The 26013-nt window shown below is 41.5% G+C and overlaps 1 protein-coding gene across 8 annotated transcripts in view; it reads right to left on the bottom strand.

The window, feature by feature from the left end:
- The window catches only part of GREB1L (GREB1 like retinoic acid receptor coactivator), a 131847-nt gene that overhangs the window by 3192 nt on the left and 102642 nt on the right, over positions 1-26013 (bottom strand). For 6 of the 8 annotated variants that reach the window (XM_059859026.1, XM_059859016.1, XM_059859054.1 and 3 more), the window contains 18 exons: positions 25426-25623; positions 24408-24588; positions 22811-23003; positions 21266-21399; positions 18885-19224; positions 15821-15936; positions 15230-15474; positions 13641-14203; positions 13093-13195; positions 10087-10242; positions 9742-9881; positions 7854-8015; positions 7340-7547; positions 6495-6660; positions 5574-5801; positions 4102-4243; positions 2801-3001; positions 919-1057 (listed from right to left, as the gene is read on the bottom strand). In XM_059859026.1, the coding sequence (XP_059715009.1) occupies positions 919-1057; positions 2801-3001; positions 4102-4243; positions 5574-5801; positions 6495-6660; positions 7340-7547; positions 7854-8015; positions 9742-9881; positions 10087-10242; positions 13093-13195; positions 13641-14203; positions 15230-15474; positions 15821-15936; positions 18885-19224; positions 21266-21399; positions 22811-23003; positions 24408-24588; positions 25426-25623 (3615 nt within the window). The remainder of the gene's footprint in view (positions 1-918; positions 1058-2800; positions 3002-4101; positions 4244-5573; positions 5802-6494; positions 6661-7339; positions 7548-7853; positions 8016-9741; positions 9882-10086; positions 10243-13092; positions 13196-13640; positions 14204-15229; positions 15475-15820; positions 15937-18884; positions 19225-21265; positions 21400-22810; positions 23004-24407; positions 24589-25425; positions 25624-26013) is intronic. The other 2 variants (XM_059859035.1, XM_059859072.1) reach the window with 1 other exon arrangement.

The following is a 26013-nucleotide window of genomic DNA, read 5'->3' as shown; positions in this document are numbered from 1 at the left end:
AAATTCTATGAAGCCAAACCAGTCTCACAACTGACTTAAGAAAATCCGTTGACTTCCTGAAGCATGAGAGCTGCTCTTGCTAAAGCATTCTAAGAATCTGTAATTTTTTCTGTGGCTTAACAAGCTTACAAACTTCATTCCACCTAGTGTGACACATAATCATTTAATAAGCAGGAGAACTGGACACATTCAGGACCATCCCCAGAGTGTCTTTGTGCCTTCTTCCTCTGTCCCTGCCCTGCAGGGCCCAAGAGGGCACAGGAGCAAACTTCAAAATGTGGTTCTTGGAACTGGCTGAGGGTCATCCCTGCACATGCACCATCCTCAGTCAGCCAGAGAGGGAAATGGCTCAGCTGTGCCACCACAACTGCACTGGAGCTCTGCAACACACTTCAGCATTACTGAATTCCTCTGGCAATTTGCTTATTGTCAGCATTAAGACAAAAATAAAGATTTTTATGAGGTTTATCAAGTTCTGATGAGGCAGACCAAATCATCCTTCAGCTAAGAGCCTTCCTTATTTACAGAACTGAAGATTTACTGCCATTATAGACTGATTGCCAGAGCAGAATTTCCCGTCCTCATCACTGACATCTGTGCTCACAACTCTCAAGTTGCTGACTGCACCATTCACTGCCTGATTTCCAAAATCCTTGCTGATGTCACTTTAAAATAACTTAATGAATGTCATTTATCAACGCTTACCTAAGGTTCAATTATCTGCCAACAGGAACAGGAGTTTCATACACCCCTCAAAAACCACTCCATCTATTTCTTTTGAAAACACTGCCAAAACAAACTGTGAAAATAATGGAGCTGTTTATTCAAGCTGTTTATTCCTCTGCCTTTCCCTTTTCATCCATGCTATTATTAGTTGGAGAGAGGCAGCCAGGACACCCAGCAGAGAAGTGAGATTACCTTTGAGGAACCTGAACCGCTTGAGGAGGTCTGCCCCAACGAAGGAGTCGCAGAGATAGAGCAGAAGCCCACTGAAGAACACCCCTTCACAGTTGACATTGACTGAGTGGGGGCGAGAGCTAATGTAGCATATGGCCACCTGAAACACAAGGGGGAAAGAAATGCTTTCAGCCTCAGAAATGTCTAAGGATGACTTATATGGAATAGAATATAACTTAGTGATAACAAGGCAAGTCAGCTGGTGCTCTGACAAAAATCCAGTCCAACAAGATTGCAGTACTGAGCAAACTTTCCCAAAGAAGTAAGACACGGAACAAACCTCTAGATTCAAATTTGGTCACCAAGTCTGCAACACGTTATTTCAGGGCCCTCTGTAATTCAGTTTGATTTTTTTTTTCCTCTACAAATTACCTGCTTATAATGATTGTATAGATTATATAGGTTAATCTAATAAGGACACATTTATCAAACAAAGCGATTCCGTAAGTAGGGGAAATCCTGATGCTTGTGTTCCAAGTACTCTTGTGTCTCGGTGCTGTGATGGCTCTTATATAACAAAGGGTGTCTCCTCTATCTTACCACTGACCTCCATAAAATTTGTCTGAAAAACAACCTTGTTAGACTTGACCCTGCTCCAGACCCAGTTCAAGCTGACCATTAGGTTCAAAAATTCTCAACTCCCCACCAACAGACATCTAGAATATATTTGCAAAAATTTAATTTCCTTGAAACCCAGGTTCATAAAAACAGAAGCATCAAAGGATAAACACCAGGTTTTGTCAAGAATGGCATCACTTTTGGGTTTTTGCTTTGTATGAAATATTATTTCAGACGGACACGCCCAATTGCTTTGCAAATCATGGAATTGTTTAGGTTACACTCACTGAGATCCCACTACTATCATGAGTCCATGAGATCCAAGATCACTGACTCCAACTGTTAACTCAGCACTTCCAAGTTCACCACTAAACCATGTTGCCAAATGCCAGATCTACACATCTTTCAAATACCTCCTGGAATGGTGAACCCACCACTACTCTGGGCAGCCTGTTCCAGTGCTTGACAAACCTTTCCATGCAGAAATTTTTCCCAATATCCAATCTAAACCTCCCCTGGCACAACTTGAGGTTGTTCCTCTTTGTCCCATCATTTGTCACCTGACAGAAGAGGTGAATACCCAGCTTGCTACAGCTTCCATTCAGGTGGTTGTAGAGAGTGATAAGGTCTCTCCTGAACCTCCTTTTCTCCAGGCTAAGCACCCCGAGCCCCCTCAGCTGCTTCTCATCAAATTTGTACTCCAGACCCTTCACCATCTCCATTGCCCTTCTCTGGACATGCTCTAGCACCTCAATGTTCTTCCTGAATTAAGGGGCCCAAACCTGAATATAGGATTTGAGGTGTGGCCTCCCCAGTGCCAAGTACAAGGGAATGGTCCCCTCCCTGGTCCTGCTGGTCACACTATTGCAGATCCAGGCCAGGATGCCATTGGCCTTCTTGGCCACCTGGGCACACCCTGGCTCATGTTCAGCTGCTGCCAACCAGCACCCCCAGGTCCTCTTCCTTTGTGCAGCTTCCCAGCCACTCTGCCCCAAGCCTGTAGCACTGCACAGAGTTGTTGGACCCAAGTGCAGGACCTGGCACAGCCCAGCAGTCACATTAATCCATCACAGACCTCTGGTCTCTACCCACACCAGCCAGCTGGAGGCTTCACCACCAGCTCTTCCAGTGGATTGGTCCTTTACTTCCAGCGGCAGAATCTGTTTGAGACCAAAGTCTTCAAGCGTTACCCTTGATGCTGAGGAAGGGCATTTTAACACAACAAAGATATTGAAGTAAAGGTTTGCATTTCCTTGTCCCCATCATCCCTGCAAATCTCTTGTACCTCCAGCCCGATGTTCAGGTAGCAGTCAATGGCCAATACCGGGTTCTTGAAGTTGTGAATGGCCTTGGGGAAGAGTTTGTAGGTTGCATGTTGAAGGAATTTCTCCAGAAGGAACTGAGACGGGGCTGCCAACAATGTGTGCTCGCTGTCAGGGGCACAGACGTACTGAAGAGGCATTATTGGTGCCACACTGTCTGAGACCTGCAGTGAAACCAAGGGGAACCCCTTTTAACCCACCTACTCTGTGTGTTTGCTCTGCTGGAGTTCCTCTACCTGGGTAAGGGACTGACTGATATGACAGAGCAGGAAGAGAGAGAGGAAAAACAAAAAGGATCAAAACTCCCCATACGATTTTAACATAGCACCAAAGCACAGAAATAAATTTCATAAATGCTCGTTCTGTGCTTGCTACGTACTTCTGTGGATATCTGCTTGACTAAAGAAGGGACATAAAATGTGGAGTTCAAACTGTCACAGTGGCCTTCATCCTGCCTTACTTGTGGGCATTATATGAAATTACATACTCCTTGTGTGGAGTCATCCATAAAAAGTGTTTTCTATGGAGTTTTCTCATAGGCCAGTCCATCACTACAGATTCCACTGCAACCACAAGAAAAGGAAAATCAGAAAATGATCTTCAAAAATACTTAAATCCAGAGTTTAGCCAGTTAAATTGTGAAGTATAGGAGGTGGCTTTTTAAAAAGAAGATGGTGTGGGATGTGTTCAAAACCATCAGGAACACAAACCGTAAGATTCCTAGATGAAAGACAATCCTTTGAAATACACCTCCATTTAAAGCTGCCATAGGTGTAACATACTCTGTATAAAATATTTAGTATATTTTTATAAATACTTAGATTTCCTGAGGGGATTTCAGAAGGTTGCAGTTTCCAGAGCCTTTCTTCAGCCCTCTTTTTGTTAGGAAGTGCAAGGACTGAAACTCATCACAAATCAGCAAACACCAGAAACTTATAGCTGTGCCGAATTTTTAAAACTGAATCTGGTACAACTTGCTTGCTTTGGATCAGAGTCTGCAAAATCTTGCTCTATCAGAGATACCACTGAAAAGCTAGACCAAACTCTTCCCAATCTCAGTCCATCTTCCAATAGATTAGGAGGATTTTTTTAGTAATTTATAAATAGCAAAATGTTTCTTGTTTTCTATTTTTGATGTGGCAGCCCTACCATGGATTAAGCTAAGAATGTCAAAGAAGAACAAAATAAATGTAAAGTACTAGAGAATTCATTATTTCTAGGGAAAACAGGTCCTGATTTTATCCCTTAAGTACACCAGACTTACCATGATTTTTGGCTTAACAACAAAGTCCTTTTGTCCTCCAACCTGAATATGTTTCTTCATGACACTGAAGTTGTTGAAGCGGCAGATGAGGAGGCCGCTGCTGTTGGTCCGCAGATTAAAATCCACATCTTCACAGAAATACCTGGACATTGAGCACAAGATCACTAAACCAGCTGTGTGGCTGCTGTGCACGACCATTCACACACCCCCTGCTGAAATGCACCAGTATGGGCTCAGCAGAGATTTTTGGAGATCATCTGACATGGTGCCACTACAATCTTCTGCAGAGCTCCAAAGACTCATTCCTTCAATGTGCTCCTGGTCACATTGGAAAGCAGCTGCTGGTCACCCTAAACCCAAACTAGTCTTCACTTTTCAGTATACCTGTGTGCTTCTTCCCCACACCACATCTGGATTGCGCTCTCTTGCTCATCACACACTGGCATCAATAATTTCCTCCCCACCTTTTACTTCTTTTTTTAAATTTTTTTTAAAATTCTTTTTATGTTTGGGGTTTTTTGTATTGTGTATTTTGGACTTGGCAGAAGCTCTGCAGTGACCAACCTCCACCTCTGAACAAACCAGTGCCATATGATGTATTTCTCCATAAACTGGAATCAAAGGGAAAAAGATGGCTTTAACAAGTACTTGGCTATGGGAGAAAAAGCTGCTGGGAAGTAACGCTAGTCCTCCACTGTTCATGATGTTGTTCATTTCTCTGGGCTGACTCCCACCTCATGATTCAACCTGACACAGAATGGGAAATTAAGAGCTCTGAAAGTCACAGTTCCTCACCGAAACACACAGGATCCCTGAAAACAGCAGCAGGAGCCCAAGGTGAGAAGCCCCAGGGCAAAGACAGGATTTGTTTGGAACTCACTTGTCTGCAGAGAAGAACTGGGTATTTCTTCAATCTGTGCTGACAGCGAGCAATAAAAGTCCGTGATATGGGTGCTTTATTGCAAATGCTTTAGGATGAAGTTAGGTGGGGAGTGGGGGGGGGGGGGAGGAAATAGTAGAAATTTTTTCATCTGTTTTTCTTGCAAACTCAAGTGACAGCAGGGAGGACAGCTATCTCTGAAAGAAATACAAGGAATCTCTCCTTCTAGGCACTCTGGAAACTCCCCATTTTTCCTCTCACTGATGCCATTTTGGCTCCTTTCCTGTACTTTTGGTGTCCCAATTATTTTTTTATCGTCAAGTTTCTTCTTTCCTCACTTTTTCAGTCCTCTGAAGCCTCTTCTTGCCCTTGATCTGTCTTCCCCAGGTTTTCTTGGCTTATAGGAGGTTTATTTTGATGCCTTTCTCATTCAGATGAAACATATATCACACTGTGTTTTATTTTTGTGATTGTGCACTCATTACCTAGTGTAGGATTTTTCTGTTTATCTCAGCAGCATTCAGAAACATTGTGACAAGGTTCTTATCAAGTCAATATGCTAGTTTTCCACAGACATATATGTGCTGCCTACCTGTTTAGGTCATATTGCACATTCTGGGTCAGGTCTATGTTGAGCAGTATAAAATCACGCACGTGGCACCTGGAGAACGGAGCCTTTGATTTCCTGGTGTTCAGCTTGCTGTTCCATTTCTGAACACCCAGTATTGCATAATGAACAATTTTGGGGGTGGCTTCAATGTGCTGGAGGACACTTTTCAAAGACACATTCTTGCTGAAACTCCCGGGCTCCAGGGACTGGCTGTGAAACATGATCATACACAACATACAAACATATTTTATTATTTTTATATTACATACACTGCATATATATACATGTGTGTGTATAAAAAGGACCAAAAAATTCCATTGACAACTGAGAATGTTTACTCCAGATGCTGTAAAAATATATACATAAATGAAGACTTTTTAGCAACGGGCAACTAATTTCACCTTATCAGGGCAACCATTCAGAAAATGAACCTTTCAGCAGAATAAGCTCTTACACAGCAATTTAGGAAGGGAAAAGAAGTCACCTTACACTTAACTTTTTGGAATGCTATTTTCTCTGTACTGGACAGTGTAAGCACTGAGAAGGTCAAAAGCTTAATGCCTTCTAAGTTCCCTAATAAACTGCTCTGAGAAACAGAAACTGAATCAAAGCAAAGTAAGATATTGAAAAATCCCTCAAACAGTCGCTAGAAAGAAGAGTGGCTCTAGGCAAAGAACAAACACAAGCAGAGGTCTGTTGGAGATACTGACACAGATGTAAGGGCACAGTCATGTGGAAGCGGTCAACAGCAGGTGTTGAACTGAATGTTGGTGGCCAACAAGACAAACATTCGGCCTTCCTACTGCTCTGATCCCTGCCAGATGTTGGAGATGAGCCTCGGTCACAGATGTGCTGCTGGCAGTGCTGTATCAGTGCCAGGAGCCAGCGTGGGTGGGTACCAACCTGGACTGCTCGTGGGGGCTGTGCATGTTCCACAGGACACAGGAGTCGTCCATGACCACGATGAAGGGCCACACACACTGGCGCTTCACTCCCAGCTCCTCCAAGCGGTTTCGCTCCAGTTCCAGGTTGTGGTAGGAAAGTTCCTTAATAAGAAACCTGGCAGCACCTGAGGAAACACCATAAAGAAGATGTACAGACATCTTTATTAGACTTTATCGTTCTTCCGAGAGAAAGGTAACACAAACATCTGCAGTCATTACCCTTTCTGAAATTAGTGCTCATAACACCTTAGTTTGAAAAGAAATCTGTATGTCCCTTTTTCAGTGTGATTAAATCCACAAGGCAGATTCCAAGAAGACTGGATGCTTTAAGACACTCCGCAGAACACAATTTTCTTGGCATTAATGAAGTAACTTGAACCAAGAAGGGGCTAAGATTCTAAAACTGAAACTACTTAAAACTTGTTGCAGAATAAACTCAGCATCCATGAAAACAAATTCCAAAGTTCAAGCCCACAGTGTTCAAATGCAGTTAATATTTGCCTTCTACTAACTAAAACATTGCAATTTGAATATGTGTAAAACATCTAGAATTTACACAGCAGGGTTGAGTAAAATGAGTGAATATGGCCCATAAAACATCTTTAGATTGAGAAGGCAGTGATCCATGCAAACATATATTCCATGCCCCTGACAGCAGTTCTTCCACATTATTGCACAGACATTGCTGCTGTTATCACAGCAGGTATGTGAGGAGCTGCTACATGGTTTCCTGCAACAGCATGATCCACATTGTCCAACGTAGATTTGGTACCTTCACAGCAATGCACTGATGGTGTCTCTTACCAACTCCAGCGTTGTTGAACATGCCTGGCAGGACAAGCATGATGTGGTTGGGCCAGTATTTTCGGTAAAGTGGCATTTCATACTCCTTGACTACCAGGAGGTGCAGGTGGTTGATGCCTTCCATGGCATGGTAGAGGTTCAAGAGTCCATGTTCATGACGTCCACTCGATGGGGTGAAGATAGGACTCTTGACTGCATTCAAATTCTGCTGGAACACAAGGTATTTTGGCAACATTAGGTAAAAAAGCAGGTTATTCCTGCTAGGGGCTTCCATTTGTTTATTTTTTTTGTACCAGATTTTAACATCACTGATTACTGAAACACATACAAACTGGATGCTAGGAACAGAAAATCAGGATGTCTGCCCTCAAAAACCCATTCTAAGGACAGTCAGGCAAACTTTACACAAAGGACTTCAAAACAGAAAGACAACAGAAAAAACCTCCCCCCATTAATTTGCATATGTACATCAAGCTGACTGCGTGCAGCAGATGGGTAAGAGCAGCACACGCACCTTGTCAGAAACGAGGGGGAGCCGCATGCTTTCCAGATGTTTTCCCTGTTTGCTGAAGACAAAATGGTTCTCTTTGGACTTGGGGATTATAAAATGCAGCTGAACCTCTTCTCCCAGCATCGAGGATGAAAATGTGAATGCATGCAGAGTGGAGTCAGACACCTGAATACAAACAAGCAGCAAAAAGAGGTTTCCAAGCAGGTAACACGTAAAGAGTATGTAAGGAGGAGTTCTTACAGTCACAGTACTGGAAGCCATCCGTGAAGAACATCCAAACCACTCTCTTTCAGTAATCATGTTCCTCACAACAAGGTACATTATTTAGGCCTTGCTATTACAGGAATCAGCTTTCTGTACCTGTAATGGTCTTTGGCCAAACAGGACTCTTCTGAAGTCCATTTCAGCTAGGAATTACTTCTCAGTATTTACAAGGAGAAGTCAAATATATAGATACACACACACACACACACAAACATGCCGACATACTAGGAAAAAACCTGTCCACATCAATTTACCTAGAAGATTCAAAGAGCAGTGCAGTATGTGGGAGTGCCTGCACAGCAGCATGCACTGTCATTCAGATCCCTCAGCAGGAGCACTACTGTATTGGTGTCAGTATAGTATTTTTCCCACGGCAATACTCTCCTAAGTAGTTGTGTGACCAAAGCAGACCACACCATTAACAAGGCTATGAAGAATTCAGGTGAGCCTAAGTTTGCACAGCACTTCACTGAACCATGTAAGTGTATACAAATGCCAACACAGCTGGTAGATTTCATCCTACAAAAGCATCTGTCGTACTACAAAGTCAAATCACTTACTCTTACCAATGAGCTTTCTATAATCTTTTGCTAAAAATTGAAATAATTAGCCTAAGATGGAAAATGCAAGCGACTTTTAGGTTTTGTTGAAGCATTTAAGAATCCCTCTCTCTTCATAATGTTTGCTATCCAGTGACTCCCCTTTGAAAGTGTAATTTCCCTGAGCTTTAATTATCTTAATTCTGTATACACAGCTCACACTGGCACATAGAAGTAGATGTTTATATTTATTACTACTAGTTATGTTTAACCACATGTACAAAGATAAGTGGAGGGAACAACAGATGTCTTTGGGGAGCATTTGCTTCTGTCAACGGACTTAATGAAGCATGAGGTTCAGATCAGACCTGCTGGTGCTGCTCTGAGGGAACTGGCATTGTGCACTGCCAGGTCAGGGTGTCTACACTGCCATATCTTAATAGCAAGCTGCTGGAAAACATTAGCGAGCAAGGAATGAATGAATGGAGATAAGAAACTTCCAGGTAAATTGCTGCTGGTGGTTAAGAAATAATGTGTGAGCTATTAACCAGGAATAATCTTGCTTGCCAGTCTCCTGTGAACATAACTGTTTGCTTTAGAAATGAAAGGTTTTTTAACTAAACAGATTAAAATGTTCATTTCTGTCCAGTGACTCATAAGCTACTGCTGAGAAGGATGCACAGTTACATACAAGGCAAGGAAGAAGGAGGTCTTGCCAACTCCCATCACAGGTGTGGATGGCGGGCATCTAGGTTAGACAAGCATTTCTCTTAACTTTTACAGTCTTCTCCTGTGAGACACTGCAAACCCTCTGGGCAGGCTGAATAATGCTTTGGCTTCAGAAAACTAATCATAATATTCACCCTTTGCCAGGGGCAGCTGCAGAGGAAAACTGCTCATTCAGAACGTGGCAGACACAGTTGATGCTCCTGGGTCTGTAGCTCAATATCTTCCCTGAGAATGGAAGAATTAAACAATTCCATCTGAGGCAAGGTGAAAGCATGAGTCCTGAGATGAGAGCAGTATGCCTGGAGAGACCACAATAAAAAAACCAACGATGCAGTTTTCCCTTAGACCTTGACACCAACCTGTGCAGCAGGATTAATGTCCATGTACTGATGGCACTGCTCACAGTGATGGAAGGTGTTGTAAGCTGCATATTTAGTCAGCATCATGGACACGGTCTCCCTTTTCTTAGGTTCCTCTGATTTTGTTTCTTTGCTTGTTTCTGTGCACAAAGAAAAGAAATAACAAAAATTTTAGGAGTGTTAAAAAACAGATATTGTGATCCTGATACTGTGAAGAATACATAAATTATTTTTTTCCATTTCATTTTGGAGATTAAAGGTTCTGGTGAACTTGTGGTCAAATAAACCAATAAACACTGAATCTCTGTAGGAAAGTATTCCTTAAAAACTCTACATTTTTCTTACCTTGTTTCACTCTTGAGAGTTGCTCTGTGTACACAGGACTTATATTTCTGTACTTAGGGTCATGTACACTCAGGTCGAAAGATATTTTGCTGAAGATCTCAATGTCTGGCCAGTGGTCATTGCTAGACTGAGTAACTTCACTGTTTTCTGTATGATCTGCAACAACACACTTCAGGTAAGCAGAATCAGATACCCACCAAATGATGCTCATGTGATGGATGCTGCTTTACAGTTGCACTGGAACTCACACGGGCACACACACAGAGTAACATCTTTGAATATCATAAATATTACCAGTGAAATTACAATCTACACAAAGCCATTTCAAAGAAGTGGCAGTTCCTTAGAAACTGCATGCAGGAGAAGCTGCCTCCTAGGTATCTTTCTGCACTGTTCCTCATCATGCTGCTGAGGTACAATTCACTCTGGTTTAAGCATAAAATGCCCAGATAAATGTTCCTATTTGTGCAGAAGGCAGGGTGTAGTAGTTTCAGGCCTCTCTGTGATGGAATGAAGAGCACTGGCTAAATGAGAAGCAAAAGTATCCAAAGGCAGAAGGATGAAAGCAAGGAAAGAGAGGCTGCATATATTTATGAGCTAGTAGCTGGTGGTACATGATAAGGGCAGTAGAAGACACACTCCTGTTACAGAATAGGATGTGGCCATCAAATGAAACTTTTTTGTATTGAAACAGAGATAAGTCTAAAGGAGAAAATCCAGTTTAAGCAATAGGAATGGTAGAAAACACTGGCCTAAGAAAACAACTTTGGAATGCAGCTTGAACATGAATCAATTCAGATTAAAATGAGATGGAAGAACACATGAAAGTAGGTGTGTAACTGAAGTTACTGATTTTAGAAAAGTGAATTCAGGTGAAATGAAGGTTGGGTCTACAGATAAGCACAGGCTCACCCTACCCTGATGCAGGAGGAGAGACAGTAATCTAAAGAGCTCTGAGTCCATTACTTTGACCTGGGTAATATTCAAAATTTGGAGAGAGTGAAGGAAGTAATTAAAGATGTTGATTTAAATGAAAAATGTGGTAAAATGCAAATAGGTTGATAAAGAAATCCTGTGTTACTTTCATTATATGGCCATGAAATACCTATTTCTCTGAACAAAGGAAATGCAATGAATCTTATCCTTCTGGACTCAAGTACTTGGTATGATACTATAGGAAAAATTATTGATACAGCTGAAGAAAATTGAGAATGGTTTGTAAATTCAAAGAGTTGACTAAATAGAAGATGGCAGCATGTAACATTGTAAGCATTAAGGCAGGTGAGATTACCAATGAAGTTAAAAGGTCAGTAGAGGGGCACAATGATTAATACTTTCACTAATCTCACGAGCATTAAACAAAAAATTGGCTTAAGTTTGCTGGTGGCACACTCCTAACAGTCACTGTCAACATGGAGAAGGAATCAAGGATCAGCTGGACAGAATTCAACGGCCTCAACAACCGTAAAAACAAAAACTTGGTGATGTTTAACAGAAAAAATGTGAGTCATATGTACATTCAGGGATTAGTAACAAGCATCTCTGCAGCAGGCTGGGAGCGCCTTGGTTGGAAATGACAGAGTTGCTGAGAAACCCTGGAGTACAAGCTAAGCATCAATGCCACTGAAAAGGGAGAATGGAAAAGACCATTCACAGGTTTCATCAGTCATGGGGCTTTCAGTGGGAGCAGGGAAATACATGAACTGTTGTAGGCTGGGTTGGTTGAACATTCAGTTCTGCTCACCCAGGCACCAGAAGGATAAATTGAAAATAGATGTGTAGGCCAGAGCACCAAACTGATAAGGAGAATAAAGAGCCTGTCATTTGTGAGAATCCTGTAAGAAGATCCAGACTACCTAGATGAACACTGAAGGGGAGGTAAGAGAGCTGCCTAATCACTCCAAACAAACAAACCTCAAAGAGGAAATAATTATTTTAATTTAAATTACTATGTTTTTTGGTCCCAAACAGAATGTGTATAAATGGGACAGATACATATTTGGGGTGAGAATAAAGCAGTATTTAAAATAATGAGAACACAAGGGCTCTGGAGAAGCATTCCAACAGAAGTAGCGGGAGCAAAAACACCACAACCAAAAACCCCAACCAAACCCAAACTGCTCTTCTGCTGGAGTTCCATGCATTCCTGGCAGGGGTGTGACACATTGCCATGATCTCAACAGGCCAGTCAGCATGGTGCAGAACATCTCCTGCATTTTGATATTTCATCCTAAGTTTCTGAGGTACTTTAGTTCAAACAACAAGGGAATAACTGCCCCCAAAGCTCAAAATCAAAGGAAAATATATTTCTCTCTCTTTTTTTTTCATTAAACAGCACTGTATGAACAGAAATACTAGTCTTTTCAAAGGTTCGACAACAACTACATTTTCAGGATGCCAGTCTAATGGTCATGAGAATTATGAACCAGAACACCATGAGGAGGACTAATTTTTAAAAGGTTTTGCTCTTCTCAAGGCAAAGTCCTGCCATGGCAGTTAATGGATCTGTGAGATCTGACAAATGAGCACAAATCCAAAGAGGATCCCGCTCTCCTTTATCCTCAGCATAAAACCTGCAAACTGCAGACAGGAGACAATCTTACTGAAAATGGGTATATAACTTCTAAATAAACATAAATAATAGTGAGGCTTCAGCCAGGAACAAAATGTTCTCAAATGTCCTGTCTGCTTAAAAGCAGCCAGCACTTAAAAACCTGCAAGGAGAGAGAACATGGCAGATGTTGCCCATCTACAGCTTTGTGCTCACTTTTGTTTGAGTGCTATACAAATGTATCAATCCAAAATACATTTAACAGTTCTCAGACAAGCCCGTTATAAAGTTCACTTTTTTGTCAATCTACACTGAAATATATGCAGACACCAACGGAGAGGACACGCAGTAGGTGTAATTCATAGTCTTTTAGTGAGCTTAAGAACTCTTTTGCTGACTAATACACAACATAGGCTCTTTATGATACATCTTAAGAACACCTACTGAATACTTACTGGCATTAATCTCTTCTTCATCATACACGTCCACTTCCAGCAAGCGGATCAGCATGCGAAAGAGAATCCTTAGGAACTGCAAGTATGAACCAGTCTTTCCAACCTGAGCCAGAGATGGAAGAAAGTCTAAATGCCAATCCAAACTACTACAGTGGAAGTTTGGTAAAATTCAGGTAAATGCCTCTGGGCTTACCCCAAAGCTCTGTGTTCAGTTCTGCCTGAAAAGACTGCAAGATGTAATATTGCCCACTATACTGAAAACACTTCTACTAAATTGGTCTCTGAGCACAACCTGGCCACAGCCTGTGTCACTTTGGTATGCAGGGAGATCAGCAGTGATAATTGCTTCTCTCCTGATGACAATGTTATGCCTAGTGCCACCCACATGTATTTCACTTAGGCTAAAACATTACATAAAGCATCACCCTTCCTCTCCTTACACTTTCAGCACGGACTTAGCCTTAAAATTTGACTCTGATTTTTGACCTCAAAACACATCACTGCAAACTTGACCCCCTCAGACTGCTGAGAAGGCAGGAGGAACTTACTTGTGGTGGCCCTGTCAAGAGCAGCCGCCGGGGGTGAAAAGTCCTGGTGCCAGACGCCTCGGCCTGATTGCTGAAGTCCGCGTGGTGCTGTCGGGCTGTCGTCCACTGCCTGTAGTACAGAGACTGCTCCTCACTGCTCATGTCCTTGTGGAGCAGGGGCCTCAGGGAGCTCAGCCAAGACACGTCAGCATGAGGCAGGAGGGAAGAGGAGGAAGGCAAGTTCCCGTTTTTCTGCGAGCTCAGGAGGCAGTAGGCAGCTTTGGACAGGATGACGATGCGTGGCAGCGCCACACGGAGAGCCTTGCTGTCCTTGGCTGACTGGGCAGGCCACTGGAAGGTCTGGGAGACTGATGACACGGAGGAGAGCTTGGGAGTGGTGCTGCTGGCCATCTGGTTACCCAGCGAGTCACACTCTTGTTTCAGGGTCTCTCTGGCTGTGAAACTGGAGTACGCTCCCTCGTCTACTGAGCTGTGTGCCACAGCCTGGAAGTTCAGGGATGGGGCCGGCTTCTGAGACTTGTCTGCGGCACTCGAGGAGCTCACACCGTTGTCAGCCAGGGAGCCTGGGAAAACAAAAAGCAGGCAATGAAAAGTTACTGACTGATGATAAAAAATCAAGAATTCAATTGATCTACGAGACAGTCTTCATGTACAAATACTTCTGTTCAATGAATGCTGCTTTGGCTTAGGTCAGCGTTTCACCATGTAAGAAGAAATCATTTACATCTGTCTGTCCCTTTGGCTGGAAAGGCAAATGCCCTGCTGCAACAGGGGTCGGACTCCAAGTGCTCAATCCTTATCTCTGTCTGCTAGCTATCGTTTCCCATCTAGGATTTGGAATTTGACGGTACAACGTTTTGAAAGTCAAGTTTAACAAACCACTGACCACACAGATCAATTGCATCTTCCTTTCTATGAAGAACGGAGCATTTATTTCGCTGCAACTTGGACATGAACTGGCCTATGTCCCTTCCTCCCTCCTCCCTACCTGTCAGGTTTAGTTAGTGAATGGGAGGACCTGGTGCATAGCAAAGACCCAGTTCAGCTGCCTTAATACCTCAGACTCATAGGGACATAAAGGGAAGGAACTGGAAGTGTCTGCAGAAGGCAAAGAAGGGAAGGCTTGGTGGGAGGTGATGCCTGAAGAGGTAGGACAAGACCCAACCATTCTGTTAGTCTTGGCAAGGAGGCAGATATCCGTCCTCACCCATAGGTATTCCCAGAGTTCAGAGCATTTTTCTATTCCTAGAATTTTATACTAGCCCTTTTTGCTCTCATTTTCAAGATCTTTTTAGGATCCACTGAACAAAGCTAGCAACAAATGTGAAATTAAAGTTTAAAACTCAAAATCACAAGGGACACTTAGCTGTGGCATACCATCCCTTCCACGGAAACACCGTCTCCTTTTAGCAGTAGACAGGAAAATTGCTCACTGTGTGAAGAAACTGCAACTAACATTTCATTGTGTAGCCTGCAGCTGAATGCAGCTAAGCAACCCACATTTGAGAAAACATCTCACTGTTTGCATCCGAATTCCAGTGAGTCAGGAATAAAGACTTGTTTTCCAGACCAACAGCAGAATAACTGACCTGAGGTTCCAGTGACAGCACTGCTGTTGCTCTGGGGCCGGTCCAAGTCTATCAGCAGCTCATCAGAGTCATTCTCGCTACCATTTGCCTTCTCCTGCTCCTTCTCACTGAGGTCAAGAGCTACAATAGGCCCTCGAATTGCCTCCTTGGAGACGTAGCAGCACGCCAGGCCCACCTCTTGCTCTAACGCGGTACGAGTTAAGTAGCTGGAGTCAATCAGTCGAAGGTCACAGTATTTCAACGACCTAGGAAAGCCAACTCAAATGAAAAAAGAAGTTTTGTTTTCTCTGACTTTGAAGAATACTCCCTATCTTTAATTGCTTACTAAATATTTATGAACAATTTTATTAGCCCATACATATCAAATGATTTTAAAACATTCAGCACATAAGGCATGTTCCTTTATACTTTGCACAGACACTGCACTGACCCACACATGACTTCACAAACTGGACTTTCCAAACCTTTAAACAGTTCTAACTGAAGTCTACAAAAATACACTTATTTTGTGAAAAGACAGCTAGATGGTATCAAACCCAAGTTATCTAAACATGTTAGAGAGCAACCACATTGACAGAGTAATAACAGCACCTGGGGAAAGTCTCTCCCAGAGGGTCTTTGCCAGTGAGAATAACAATGCAAGGTAGACCTTCCAGATCCTGATAGGTGCGAGGAATCCAGTCATCCTGCTCATTGCCCCTCCAAGCCTGTGAACAGAGAATATTCCAGTCACACCCAAATGACATCTTCTAAATCTTCTGCTGTTTCATTTTTTCACCAGTTCCTGCTTTTGCTTTGTATATAGGGCTTGCTTACTCAAGGGCCAACAGGAAGGAGACCTTGGGTGCAGGCATGCATTTGTTTTCTGGTAGCCAACTGTTAGCCAAGCATTAAATGCAAAGAAAAACGGGTGCATAGCATATGTTAATCAGTGCTGGAAATATTCACCAGGTGTGGCATTAGTGTGGGCTGTCAGAGAAAAAAGCCATGGATGCGTCCAATTTGGCATAGATAAAAGATATTAATGTAAAGCTAAAGTAAGACTTTGAAGTGGAGTGTGAAAATGGGCCGTGAACCTTGTTTAATTATTTCATACAATGAAAGATTACATGACAGGAACACATTTCACCTTTCCCTAGTGAAATCCTCCCTTAAAAGAACTCTTTACCCATAGTCTATCAAGGCCTGAGACCACAAAACTGCACCATTTTCCCTTAGCACTGGAAAGGTTGGTAGCATCAGTCTCATGTCCTTACACCCTTCAACTCCCCTGGTTCAGTAAGCTCAGCAGAGCTTACTGAAAAAATTTATTTCTCCAATTAACTAACAGTATCTAATGACTTGGGAAAGCAGCCATGGCAGCAGAGAGAGAATTTCTGGCTCAACAAGGTTAGTTCAGCTGCGTGTTCCTCTCCCCCTCCACAGACCAAAGTTTCTGTGAAAGTGCATGACTATAAAGTGAAATAGGGGAAGACAATTTTTCTTTTGATTTTCCTTGATTTTCTTTTTGCTAGCATAAGGACCTAAAAATAATGAGTGCCTGGGGCTTTGAGATGTAAGCTTGCATCCAGAATAGATTTCTTGATCATCTTTCTCAGGAAGGTCAGAGAAGTGTAAACTTCAGGGTGCCTCACTTCTGAATGTCTCCCAAACAATTTGACTCTTGTTACACTTAAATGGTATGCCATGACAGCATCCCTGTCAGTGAAACAGTTATTTAAATTGTCTTCCATCTCATGTTTTATTCTGTTGCTCTGACTCCCTGATGGAGAGGAATGACCTGTCTGGCTGGTCTGGCTGACCAGCAGGCTTGTCTGACAGAACAATGTAGCCACCAGCACTGCGGACAGCTGCCCACCCTCCCTGCCCTGCTGAGGCATCACACACCCTGCTAATACCATCTGAGAGAGAGGCTAAGTTAAGTCACACTTTTCAGCTGGGTTCACTAACACTTATAAAGTTTCCCTCCCTGCCTCTGAAAATGGTCATGATGAGGTCTCATCCTTCCTGCAACCAGGAGGATTTATTGGTGGACCACATTTTGAGCCTCAGCACTCAGTAGCCTCATACTGCTCTCTTCCCATACACACATCAGAAAAAGGCTGGGATGCTCGTAGTGAAAGCTCTCCACTGGCTCTAGTCCTGCAGACTAGAGTGCTCACCTAATGTCAGAACAAATGCCCAGCAGCACAGAGACTAAATCAAATTTGTCTGCAATAACCTAGGTTGATGAATTTTATAATGGGAATCAGCTCCCCAAACATATGCTCACACCATGTCAGAAATCTTGTGTTATCCCAGCACCAGACTAGCAGGTATGATAGCATAGCCTCAGCCTCACAGGTGACCTTTATTATTCTGAAGTACTACTGGGACACCCCACCTAAAAAGACACTACAGGCTTATATTTGGGCAACTGAATTCCTCCCCTCAACTCCCTTCATATGCATGGTTCAGGTTTGAGGGATTTTTTTCTAGTAAACTGCAAGAAAATAAACAAATCTAGAATCCTACATTTAGTCCAAAACTGCATCTTATGTTTTAGAGGGAGGAATAAGAAGAATTATTTAGAAGGTTTTTCACTCTCTACCTGATAAAATTCCTCTATTCCAGACCAATGTCTACATGGATATCCACCTGCAACAGCTCCACAGTCAAGGCCTCACAGGCTGCTTCAGCACTGTGTAAGGGCTGCAACTCATTATGTCAAAGCCCTCACAGGACTCAATCCAGAATTATTTAAGAGTGGAACTCAAGCCTATCAAAAAAACCCCCACCAGCACAGAGCAGTTAATCTCACATGTCATTGTCTCATTTATGACTACTTTCTTCCCTCTCCTGCTGCACATAAAGCTTGAGAAGCAGGAGTCACAGCTTCTTTAAAGGACATTTTATCCGCTTTTCGCTGTAGGCAAGCTCTTTCAGACAGGCTCACAAAATTCATTCTTCTTTTCCCTGGTTTTGAATACACTGCATAACTCATAATAGAAGCAGAAAATTAAGCTCTCTGTGAGCAAAGATCAGAACAGATAACCAGTGCTACTTTCAGGCTGATAGCTAAGGCAGGCAACCCATCCCCCCTTTGTCTAATGTAGTGAGGTCAATACATGAAGTGGGTTTGGCTACTTGAGCCATGCTCCTGTAAATCCATGCAAAATTTTAGGCTGGTGCAGATATGCTAGGCATATGTGCATGTAGCCTCCTCAGGCTTTCAGCATGCAGGGGGTTGAGGAAAGAAATCTGTGACAAACAGCATACTTTACCAGATATCAGAAGGGCAGAAGATGGATGAACAGAGCAGACAACAGATACACTAGACAGACAGATAAGGTGGTGGAAATAATTAGTTTGCCTACAGAGATCTGAGCTCTGCTTTTAGAGATGAACCCTATCTGATGCACACTGTTATTCAACTATAAGAAGTGAAATAACAGCTGGTGTTTGACTTCATGGACCACTAACAATTCAGGTTTGCTCCAAGTCTGTCTACCTTCTACTCTCAAAGTACAGAAATGCATTCACAGTGACAGAAACAGAACACCTGCCCTTTCCCTATGGAATAATTGACCTATAAACACATGGGAATAAACACAAACAGCTACAACAGCCAGATGACTACAGTGAGCACACAAACAGACATTCAGCTTCTGCTGACCTTGAGCCGTGTGACGAAGTGTTTGGCCACAGTGAGCTCGGAGGCAGGATTCCCCAGGAGGATCTCAAAGCGATACTGCAGCCCCAGCTTGTCCCTCACTTCCTGCAGCCTCTCCTTGGCCAGCATGGCCAGCTGCACCGACGGCACCCGAATGACCAGCATGTGGCCACAGCCGTTCTTGTCCTTTCCTGGACTTGTGATAAGGTCATCCATGATGCTGAGTGTTTCAGGTGTGCTGTGATCCCTCAGAGAGGCCATGGTGGTCAGGGCCATCAGAGCTTGAGAATACTGCTGAATGAGCAGGTAGCAGCGGATCACCATGCTGTGCAGCCGCGGGTACCTTGGGGGAGACACGGTTCTGCATTAGCTCGTGCAAAATTACAGCACTGTCTGAAAATCAGCCAAAATGCAGGACTGCATTTTGTGAAGAAGTGCCTGTTTTTTCCAGTAGTGGTCAAAGAATGAAGTCTTCCATTTTCACAGAGAAAAATTTTGAACAACAATTCTCTGCATTTGGCCCAAGTCCTGAGCTCAAGTAACAGGAATTATAAACTTCTGTTAGCCTCATCTAGTCCAAAATTTCAGCGAAATATCTTTGGCTTGATGGAGATAAGGAATACCTCAGATCCAATTTATTCCCAGAACACATGCTTATAATCGCTTTGCTTTCCACAAGCTTTTTCTTCTACAAACTTGAGGACCATCGTGGCTTCAAGGGGTTTGTGGGAGAAGTACTTCATAATTTCACAACTCTCAATCTCTCATCAGAAAGGTGGATGTACCAACAGGAATTGCTGGCTCTGAGCCAAATCTGAACTCCCATTTCGCCTTTTAACTTACATAGCCAACATCTTTGCTTTCATTGCAGCTACATGCAGTGACAACAAATATGAAGTAAAATTTTAAGAGAAATAAAATTAAAACCTACTCAAGCAAAAAAACCCACTCAATTTCTAGACATTTCCCATGAGCTCACTTGCCACCATAATACAGAAAAACACTACACTAATACACGTTGAGTGCTGGTCCTGTGCCACATAAGTCCAAATAACTAAAATAACTAGAAGTTCCAAATTTCTCTGGTCTCTTTCTTAAGTAATCTAATGGACAATATGATATCCATTTAAAGAAAGTTTTGGGTTGTGTTTAGACAGTAGATACAGTAGTTTGTTCTGGATACCGTAAGCCAGTCATTAAACCAGTTAGTTTTTAAACTACTTTTTACTCTTTCTGCCATAAAAGTGCCCACTGCACTTCTGCTACTAAAACAAACGGAACCTTTCTTATCATACAAAAATGTCTGCAGTATTTTCAGCTTGTAAGGCTGAATGGCTCATCCACCCAGACAGAACAGCCCAGTTTCTTGAAAACAGAGCCTAAATCGATAAACCGTCACACAAAAACATATCCTGGCTCCAAGGCAGAGAGGTTTACCTGCCATCAATTTCCAGAATTATCCTAATTTCCTATGATTATTTGCACATACATAAATCCTCCTTCATCCTTTTTCCCACCCACACTTAAACAAAGAGAGTGATAGTGACCACTATCTCTTCCATTGGATTTGACCAGAAAGAAGAGGAGAAACCTAAGGAACTGACCTAATTATTATTGCCTATTAGTAGATAACAACAATATTAAGTATTAATGATGTACTTAATTATTAATGTTGCTAATTTAACACATTTTATATTAACTTTTACTTCATAAATACAGATGCATTTACAACCATTATATTGACCTAATTAAAACAGAAAACACAGTACTGAACACAGAACAATCCTGTTCTAGCAAATATGAAAACATGAGACCTATTATTTGAAGTGCTATAAGGGATCTGTCCTGCTGACATGCACAGCAGATTAACTCCACATTGCTGGAAATGACAGCATTCCCCTCACTCCTGAAATGGGCACATTTAATTGTATCTTGGATATGTGCCATGAAAGTAGCATTTTCAGGCAGCTGCAGGGTACTAACAGACCCTGAGCTGCAGAAACCAAAACCATGGCCAACTACTGAAACAGCAAAAATTATTTTTGAAACCATGTCCCTCACCACCAACGAGAGAGACACCATAAGTGGTGAGGCATGAAACCTCTGGTACCTTCTGAGCTCAGTGTGGGCCAAAAGAAGAGAGAAGCACAGCTGAGCCAACTTGCTGCTGAATGGGCCCAATCTCTTCTAAAAACAAATGAAGGACATCCACTCCCTTCTTCAACTGCATTGAATTTGTTACAAAAATAAAATTGCACATACTTCATGTTTTCCAAGATCAACATCAAAGGTCATCATGTCTTCTCCCCCCGTAATGGGGCTCATAAAGATGTACCTTTAAGATCCCAACTGGGCAGAATCCCAAGTTTCCATGTTATATTTACCTTTCTAAAAGCGTGTTGACCATTTTTTCAAAGGTTTCATCACATCTCAAAAGGGGACTAGTGACTCCCCATTGGAGGGATTTGCTGTATTCATTCAAACCAAAGTATAGCTTTTCTTCACTTGCTTCATCATCCTGTTTCATACACAAACAGCAAAAATATAAGGTATTCTAGAACAAATTTTTATTTCTTGTGTCATTTTAGAAAATAAGTGAAAAGCACTTTCCCAACCAAAGAATCCTTTCTTTTTATCCATTCTCCCTAAGTGATGCTATTTATTTGTTTCAACAAATATGATAAAATGTAAATTGTTTTTTTACTTAACTTATTATTTGCCTACAGCTAGGAAAGACACATGTAGGTCCTTGCAAATTGTTGAGTATTATCTACTACCTGTGACTGCAGGGGGTTTCTAGAATCCTGGTAATTATTTTCTGACTCCCTATCTCCGGCTTTAAATCTACTGACAACTGTAATCTCATTTCTATTTAGAGTAGAACCTGAAAAGAGAAGGATTATTAATTTCCAAAGTTGTTCTTGATTGTCAGAGTCTATATGCTTTTCTAATGGAAACCACAAATTAGTAATTTTTTTTGTTGCAGTGTAAATCTGCATTCAGCTATCAGAAAGACAGAATATTTGTCTTTCAAATTTCATGAGCCTTTGATGGAAGCACAGCATATTCTCCACTGCATTTGTATCAGACGTAATCTCTAGGAATGTAATTAACCACCTACAGTCTCCTCCCTTTTTGTGGGTTATTTTTTTAATCAGAAGACTGAAAGTTGTTAATTTTTTTTACTTTTGGGAATCAAAAAATTGTCTAGACTATTTTAGAAGGTCACCACATGGTTTATATAACAATCAATGAAAAGGCAAACTTAAAATATTCATTCACTCTATCATTTTAGATTATTTTTTACAGCTCCCATTTTAAGACACTTTGCAGAAACTAATGTTCCACTCAGCACAGTAAAGTCAAATCTGATATAAATACACCAAACAAATAATAGGAGAAAATGCTATTTTTAGCAGGTTTATCCAAAACATCCTCAGAATCAGCTGGCTGAAATGATGGAAAAAGTTAATAGTGCAGAATATCCAACAGGATTTTTCCTCTGCACAATGACAGCAACTACTACACCAAAACTTGTTAACCTAGCACACAACTTTAATTAGGACTGGGAATGTAATGAATAGGCTGGACAGGCTATGTGACATATAACTTACAATCAAAAGTCAGACTCCTTGAAAAGGGAAAGGCAGCTCTGTAGCTTTATGGCATGTCTACATAGCTTTGTCTGACCAGAGCACAGGAAGTGGATTCTCATCTTGCATGACTGGATAAAGAAAACTGTTTAATTCCTGGTCCTAAATAACAGGTGCTACCTCTACAATCAGTATCTCAGGCCTGTCCATCTGGACTCTGAGAGAATAAACTCCAGCAGAGAAGGAGCTCCCTCCCAGCACACACATTTTCTAAATGCTGTTAGGCATCAATTCCACATTAAAATTCACAGTTAAAATTCACAGTTAAACACTTACCACGGTGTCAGATTGTATCCAATGGACCTCATTGCTAGAGCTGATCCTGGACTGCTGTGTTTGCAGGGCATAAGGGAAAGAGCTGACCTGAAGAACAAGGAGGTTGAACGCTTCAAGCACCTCCCTGCAATTAATTACTCTATCAGCCAGACCATGATTAGGCTCACCATGTGACAGGGAACTTGAAATGGCACTGCAGAAATAAGAATGCAAAGAATTGCCTTACTGATGTCCTGAAATTCAATGGATTATTCTCTTCCTACAGAAAAATCTCTAACTGACTGTGACACAGAGAACCATGGCTCAAAAAAAAATCTCTTTGGAAAGGTAAAAAACTTCAAAAAATGTTTGACTGTTCTCTGTGGGTAAACTCACGGAAAAAAGGAAAAACAGCAAACACCTAAATAAAGGATCAAAATCTGTTGACAGTGAGAAGGTGGATTAGTGTGACAATTTAAAAAAGCCGAGGAAACCAAAAATAAGCCAAAGCTGATTAAACCCCTCTCATTAAGAAACACTTTTCCATGAGCTATAGGGATAGGATATAGTTGCAATTTTATGAAATTCAGAGGCATTTCCAGTCTGAAAAAACAAATTTCTAAAAGGCTGGAGAGCCTGAAAGTCTACTGATGTTCTGAGCTCCTGAAATTGCCTTTACATCCATTATTTATTCAGAAATTCTAAATTCAAAGTATAGCAAAGACAGTAAAAAAAAAGGAATGGAAGACCATGTAGAAATAATGTTGCTTCCGTCTATTTTCAGATGTCCTTCAAGGAGAGTATTTTGCTTATTATAGAGCCATAGAATGGTTTGAATTGAAAGGGACCTTAAAGACCATCTAGTTCCAACCCCGCTGCCATGGGAAAGGACATCTTTCCCTATTTCTAATACTGAAAAGAATCCCACAACCATATACATCATGTTTAAACCACATTATTCTCCTTAGTTTACTCATGGAACAAGAACAGAATAATCAGCTTTACTTATTTCCTTCTTCTTCCAATATGAAGTTGTGATTTGGTGTGAATAAATGTTTTTGCATATGTGTACGTGTTGTGTTTAGACCTAAAGCCAAATTCAGTACAGCTGTTTCTTTAAATCATTTTCTTACAGAAGTTATGGCATCTTCCTTACGATGTAAACTTAAACTCTGTAGGCTTTCTCATATCACAAACAGCACTATTATCAGGGATAAAAAGATGAATTAAAGCACAACCAGCTTGTGAGCATCAGATACATTTGGGTTTGAGCACATAAAAAAAAGAGAAATAGAAAAAAAAGACAAGAAGAACAAAGAAATTTGCAAAATCCAGCTTTTTCCCCTTCAGCACCAGACTTCAGCACCATAGCACACAACCCTAAAAAGGAGTCCTGTTAGGCATCCAATAATCTGAAACTACTCTCACCAACCTTCTGAATCAGAATAAGGTAATAAATATGGGCAACCAAAAGAGATTCTTTTGGATTATAAGGCACAAAATGCCTTAAAAACGCCTAGGCAAAGCAATACACGTCTAAGATGGTAAGTCTTCCGAAAAACCTAACGGGAAGATGCTGGGAGAGGATGGTTTGCCTTCAGCAGATTGGAGCAGCTACCTTGTTAAATCCACGTGGGCATTGTCATGAACCAGCACAAAGAGCGTGTAGGGGTTCTGCTTCACCCGCCTCATGAAAACTTCAAATTTAGCTTGAATCTCATTGTCCAGCCGCACCACGTATTTCTCAGCTCTCTGATAGGCCGTCCCATTGTCTTCTAGGCCCAAGTCCACAAGCACACCTGGCAAAAAAGAGAATACAACAAAAATCTTTTCCTTTGAGTCCATCCAAAAATGAAGGGTCAATGGGAAGTTGCCACTTGTCCGCCAAATCACTGAGAGGCCCCAGTAGGAGGACGATTATCCAATTGTGATTTCTCTCACAATGGAGGCCAAAATGTGCTCCTTGGCTTCTGGATTTCCTCCAGAAAGTGCCTGAAGACCCTTCAAAAAGTTCTCACATTATCAAAAAATGGGGGGAAAACATCAGGCCTCCACAAACATTTCCAAAGCAGCACTCAGTTGGGTATGCTCTTTGATCGATCTGAGGCCAAACTTGCCAACATTAAGCTAACATATTAATATTGTTTGAGTCAGATAAAGTCATCCTCACCTTTCCTTTACAAATATCATTAATTTATATAAAATTGGTATTTTATATCATTATAAAATTTATATTTTCTATTATTAATTTGTATAAAATTTATATAAAATTGATTCTCTATCATATAATATCATACATCATATAATATACTTTTCATGCTCTGCTTTAATGCTTGTGTCAATACAACTAGTCTTTGCAAAGATATATTGCTGTCATATTCATAAATTAGGCATGGTGCAATGGACATGACCTTGAATGCCATTTGAATTAAAGAAAAAAGTACTCTGAAATATGGATCAATTAGGTATTTTCCAGGGTCTTAATGATTTTGTAAAATTTTTTTTTTAAGTACAATAAAACACAAACTATGAGGACAAAAGATACGCTGGAGCAACTTTTCCCCATATACCAGTAATGATGTAATAACATCCCCCACCGGTGTTTATCAGCCTGTTTGCCCTCCCCTCCCTGTTACCTGACTGCCGAATCCGCTGAAGGGTCTGCTGCACCAGGACTTCCGAGCGGGGCACTATGACAATGAAGTCCACCTTGCTGAAGTGGCCCAGATCCAGGCTCTGATTGCCACTGTCTGCTATAGCACAAACCTGGGACAAGAGCTTTCTGGCAACTGTGAGCTGTGGCTGGTAAATTTGGAAGGTATCAACATCCAAATCTAGAGTGTGTTTGTTTGAAAAAGAAAACAAAACACAGCAAGAAACATGTTTACTTTCCCACCCCCCCAGTAAAACACGACCCTCCAAACAGCCTACCCTCTATTATCAGGAAAAAAACATCACTCACCAGAATAAATCTCAACTCTCTGGAAAGTTTGGTCCAGATCACAAATGACAACTTTCTTTCTTTGATAAAAATGTGGCAATATATCAGATGACCTCAAGTACAGCACTGCCCATTTTTTAATATACCCCTAAGCATTTTAAGGATTTCTAACCCAAGGAAACCTCAACGCCAACACAGTGAAATGCATTCTGTTAAATGAACCAACACATACATAATACGCATGCACATACCTAGATATATATGAAGATGTGCATGTGTACAT

This window comes from Haemorhous mexicanus, chromosome 1 (assembly GCF_027477595.1).
Source record: "Haemorhous mexicanus isolate bHaeMex1 chromosome 1, bHaeMex1.pri, whole genome shotgun sequence".
NCBI lineage: Eukaryota > Metazoa > Chordata > Aves > Passeriformes > Fringillidae > Haemorhous > Haemorhous mexicanus.
This window is presented reverse-complemented; position numbering and strand designations above follow the sequence as displayed.